General features: G+C 32.5%; 1 protein-coding gene across 1 annotated transcript; it reads right to left on the bottom strand.

The window, feature by feature from the left end:
* Positions 1-720: 720 nt before the first annotated feature.
* On the bottom strand, positions 721-5,139 carry LOC148621314 (beta-microseminoprotein-like). Its single transcript, XM_088575491.1, has 3 exons — positions 5,000-5,139; positions 3,329-3,458; positions 721-883 (listed from the first exon to the last, which is right to left on the bottom strand). Exons 1-3 carry the CDS (start codon positions 5,079-5,081, stop codon positions 760-762), a joined length of 336 nt encoding a protein of 111 aa, XP_088431617.1. The 5' UTR covers positions 5,082-5,139; the 3' UTR covers positions 721-759.
* Positions 5,140-5,340: the final 201 nt, after the last annotated feature.

Raw genomic sequence — 5,340 nt, 5'->3', positions numbered from 1 at the left:
TCTTCAATATAAACCTAATGACCTAAACCCTATTTTGTAACAGTATATAGTGAAATGACATCTAGAAAGACCAGAAGTATTTCAGGAGGAAAAGGGTTCATAGATTCATTTTTAGCAAATAATCTGTTGTATCTTGTAAATAGGACGAGAGCATTTGAACCAGATGACATGAATGGTAATCAACCAATTCTTTCGATATTCTTTCGGTGGAATGACCATTAATATAATCTATCGGTCGTTAAAGAAGAACTTTTTTGTGAACTTTAGGTAGTAAGCAAACAAGTTCAGGTTTTAGGTACTCTAGCTATTTTCCAGTTATGCTCCTTTCCTTACATTTTTTTCATTTTTCAATTCCAAATGACTTAGTAGGACCATTAAGGGGTTTCATTCAAAACTCTCCCTCTGAGATGTATTCAGTTTTATCAGTGAGAACTATGGCACTCTCTTTGTCTGCTGGTTTAATATCGTTATTGTCACGACTTTCAAACATTGTACAGCTTTTTTTATCTCGTCGGATAATATGATGACGAAAGTGGATGAAGAACTTTTTCGATAAGGACTAGACATCTGATTTTATTCTGTACATAAAACTTTCTAACGCGGTACATTTATTTGATTAATGAGTCCAACTAGTTTTCTTTTTGAAGTGGAATATATGTTTATATTGTTAAACTCTGAAGATCGATTTATGTTTGCATTCATTTAAGAAATGAAAAATCATTAAGTTTTTTTTTTAATTGGCGAAAACTTTTCTTCAGATTATCCGACTATGCCAAATACTGGACATAGGACGGTAGAATCGTTTTTCTTAACAACAAATGGTTGACACCCAACGTAAATCAGTTTACAGTCGTCCGGGAAACTTGTCGGGGTTCCATATAACCTGCAAATAAAATATTACATTGTGAAAAATGATATAAGAAAAATTAAAATCATTATTTTCAGTATAAAGAAATGACCGAAAGTTAAATACACTAAAGGAATATGAACACAATTACATTTCATATTTTAATCGGACATCTTTATTGATCAATTGATTGATTGACTTGTTGATTGTTATCACATAGAAACTTAAGTTACATTTATTTTATTATGTATTTCTTGACGAGAACGACACACATGACTGGATTTTGATAGACTAGCTCACAGAAGACACATTCTGTTCCTGGGTCAATCCGTCAGCCGGTCCCCTCTATACTGCATGCTTGTTTGAGAGGCCGTGGACTATAATTATAAAGTCTTTGATATAACTTGATTTAGGACCAAACCGGCAATCTTCATCAGTGAGGCAGTCACGCTACCATGAGACTATCGAGTTGGCTGTCAGTAGATAATCTACTAGTATGGATACTTTTCTCTGAATTGTATACTTTTATATATATTTTTTATTATACAAAAACCCTAAAACAAAAGCGGAAGTCTAACAGCACGGGAATATACTTTATTTTGCCACACATATTTTCTTAAAAGGAACCTATTTTTAGCTCACCTGGCCATCACTTGGCATCCGTCGTCGTCGTCGTCCGTTAACAATTTTTTCAAAAATCATCTCCTCTGAAACTACCGAGCGGAATTTTATGAAATTTGCACATATGTTCCTTAGGGTATCTTGCACAAAATTTATGTTTAGATTTTTGATCCGTCAAAAAACATGGCCGCGGTTACTAAAAATAGAACAGGGGTCAGACTGTAGTTTTTCACATATATCTCCAAAATTGTTAGGTTTTGCCAAATTCTGACATAGGGTAAAAGTGTACAACATAATTAGATCTATCTGTGGTCCAATTTTCATTTTAATATGTCAAGCCATTTAGGAGTTATTTTCCTTCTCGGCATTTTTTTTTTTTTTTTGCTCTTTTTAATGTTATTTCTTTCAAAAATCTTCTCCTCTGACCCTACTTGACCGATTGGAATTTAACTGAATATGAATGTTCCTTGGTGTATCTTGCACAAATTTTATGTTTAGATTTTTGATCCGTCAAAAAATATGGCTGACGTTACTAAAAATAGAAGACAGGGACCAGACAATAGTTTTTCGCATATATCTCCAGAACCATTAAGTTTAGCCAAATTCTGACATAGGGTAAAAAATGTTCAGCATGATGAGATCTATCTAGTCAAATTTACATTTTAATTTTTTAAGCCAATGTAATGTAATGTTTGTAATGGTCCTTATGATAAGTCCTGCCAAAGTCTTCTTGAGTCAGAATTGTTAGACGACTTCTTGTTAAATTTATTGCCATTGAAATACAATATTAAACCAGGTGAGCGATTCAGTCTCCTGGGAGGCTCTTGTATTTAGAAATCTTCCCGCCGTTGCAGCTATGAAACATGCTGAGTAGTACTTATTTACTCTAGACGACATGATACCGACTAAAAAGGGTGATGAAAAGAATTCAAATTAATATGAAAACCTATATTTACCCTTCATTAACCAGAATATTACTTCTCTTCCGGTGGTTTAATTGGCAAAAAAGCCACCCGTATCAAACAATAATGTTTAAAAGTTAGTGACATATCACACTGTTTTTCAAAGTTTTCATAATTTAATAATTAGCATAATTCTATTCAACCTTACCACAAGATTCTCCTTCCTATTCAATAATGTCCATTCAGCAATTAACAGTTTCCTATCTCTCACACAACATTTCCATTCAACAATGGATAGATCTCTTTCTCTCACACAACATTGACAGTTCCCTATCTACCACAAAACATTCCCATTCAACAATTGACAGTCCAAGTCCTGTATGTTTTACACCACATCCTCATTCAACAATCGACAGTTCTCTTTCTCTCACACAGCATTGTCTCTGTTGTGTGTGCATGTTTTTTCTGCTGGTCTTTGTCCCTGGATTGCGTTCATTTGTTTTCCGCTGAGCTGCTTGTGCTTGTCGCATCATATCGCAAAAATGTTTTTCTTGTATTGATTTTAACTTTACAGATTTGTTAGTTATGATGAACACAACTTGTTCAATTGGTGTATATATCGGGACTGTCGTATTATGCACTCATGATACAGCTGTTTATTTCTTACCAATCATTTTTTTTTAATAAACAATCATGTTCCATATAATTCGAGCAAAAAAAACATTATATTTTCATATTTTGTCCTGAAGACATTAAATGAAAATGCATTTAAGTACGACAGCGGGACTCATAAACAATTTGTATTTGTCTGTACTAAAGTACTAAATATATTTAAACCTTAAAATGCTACCTGATATTTAGCCTGTAATTAGTATACAAACTACATAAAAAGTATTCACATCTCAAAGAACTATTTGATGTTTAGCTGGTAATAAGTAGAAACTTTAAGCAAACATACGAGCAACAAGAGGCCCCAGTGTTACCACAATCGCACCGTTCACACGTTGGTTGCATGATTTCAACTGTCGAATTGACAAGAATGACAACATTGACACCATTAACAGATACTGGACATCCATTAAACTGTCCTGAAACGACAATAAGAACGATTTAAGTCCAACATTTTATTTGTGGTTTATAATTGATATTCAAATGGAAAAAAAGGGATATTGGAACAGTATGGATTTTTTAATGATAAAATATTTGTCGTGGTTTTTTTTTTTTTTTTGTATGATTCCATTATTAAAATGAAAAAGAATTTGAATTATACCTTTGCGTAATACACATGTATTTATCCTCAAATTTAATTAAAAAAAGAAATTATATTTCGTTGGAAGATATACACATGCACTCATTCTTCAAGAAACTTTCATGTAGTTTAACTCAATTTCTTTAATGTTGTTTTAAAAACTGACACGGACAAATATTTTAAATATATTAGAAGAATAATCATGGGAACCACGATTCTAGCTGAAATCAAAAGAATGTAATCCAGGGACAGAGACCAGACATTGGAAAACAGACAAATACAACAAAGAACGTAAAGTAACTAAAACGATATATACAAAGTAACAAAAGTAAATGAACAATTCGGACTCCACTAAATACTGGGAGGCTGGACCATGTGCACCGGTAGGGTAAGAGTCATCTGAATTTCTAGAAACACCCGCCGATTTGCTCATAAAAAGTCAAGTCCTAGATAGACGAAAGGGGAAAGGCCAACTATGACACGTCGAATAGAAGTACTGTTTACAATACCTATCATACATAAAATAACCATATATTTACAAAGTGCATATTTCAAAAGGTGTACACGTGTTTAAAGTAATAAAATTTGATCACCAGCATTGGAATCAAATATATAAGAGATAAAAAATCTAAAATTAATTGTTAACTAGAAGTACTCAAAACCATATTTATCCAAACCATGGAGTCAAATCCATCACTGAGATGTTCTACCACGTACAATACAAGGAACAAAGCCTCAGTATTTATATTTTTTGAAATTTGTAATACTGAAATTTTTGACGAAATGAAAAAAAAATCTCATAATAAAAAAAGGTATAAACGGGGATAATCTATTGGATAAAAACAACACAGCAATCACGAGAAAGCTTACGGAGATTTAATCTTGACGTTTGACAGATGAGCAAGTTAGTGATCCAGCAAGCAAATTCGTAACGAATCATTTTTATATTATACTGAACAGGATTAGCATATAACCTACAAATAAATTCATTTAATACTTAAAATTATAGTTATTATTGTTCGTCATCATTATATGTTATGTGGTATGGTTGAAAAATCAAACACCTATGTAAATACATTTTATCTACTATGGAATAAATTCCTTATTGTGTCAGGGAAAAGGAATCAAATCATAAAAAAAATAAAATCATAAAAAGGTCTTCCCACAAATTCGGAAATATTCACCGTCCCTGGAGTCTCGTAAACAATATCAAAAACGTCAAAACCCCGAAACCCTGAAGTTCCATTCCATGTAATGTACAACATGGATGACCATGTTATTACTTGATACTTTGATGCCTTTTGTAAATCCTTTTTTTTTGCGAGCACTGCTTTTTAAGTGAAAAGTAAAAGGACTAGGTTAATTTCAGTTTAAACTTACCAGTTCTTGGTAAAATACGGCAAGCAGACTCGCTTTGTTTGGTAAAAATGAACAAGAACAGAATAAATCCAAGTCCTCTCATATTGCTTTATCTCCTCACTTGTCAGTTTGTTAAAATGATCCACTTTACTTGTTCGACTCATTATATACAGCTTATACTTGTTAATAAACTAAATTTGTTTATGTAATACGAAGTAAACGGATAATATATTGAACTGGCCATATAATAATCTGGTAGCATAATGTTGTATAGTTTGCATGTGATAAAGAAAGTAGTAATGAAATCAATATTGAGAAATCCGGTATGCTGTATACGTGTTACAAGTAGTATCAAGTAGCAC

The sequence above is a fragment of the Perna viridis genome, chromosome 3 (genome assembly GCF_037379345.1).
Source record: "Perna viridis isolate PV_CMFRI_1.1 ecotype Kerala chromosome 3, ASM3737934v1, whole genome shotgun sequence".
Taxonomy (NCBI): domain Eukaryota; kingdom Metazoa; phylum Mollusca; class Bivalvia; order Mytilida; family Mytilidae; genus Perna; species Perna viridis.
This window is presented reverse-complemented; position numbering and strand designations above follow the sequence as displayed.

Excerpts from the sequence above, each read along its gene's own strand:
- LOC148621314 (XM_088575491.1), bottom strand. The coding sequence starts at position 5,081 with ATGAGAGGACTTGGATTTATTCTGTTCTTGTTCATTTTTACCAAACAA. Across the intron at positions 3,459-4,999 it reads CCGTATTTTACCAAGAACTG|GACAGTTTAATGGATGTCCA; the intron begins GTAAGTTTAAAC and ends TTGTCGTTTCAG. Across the intron at positions 884-3,328 it reads ACTGGGGCCTCTTGTTGCTC|GTTATATGGAACCCCGACAA; the intron begins GTATGTTTGCTT and ends TTTTATTTGCAG.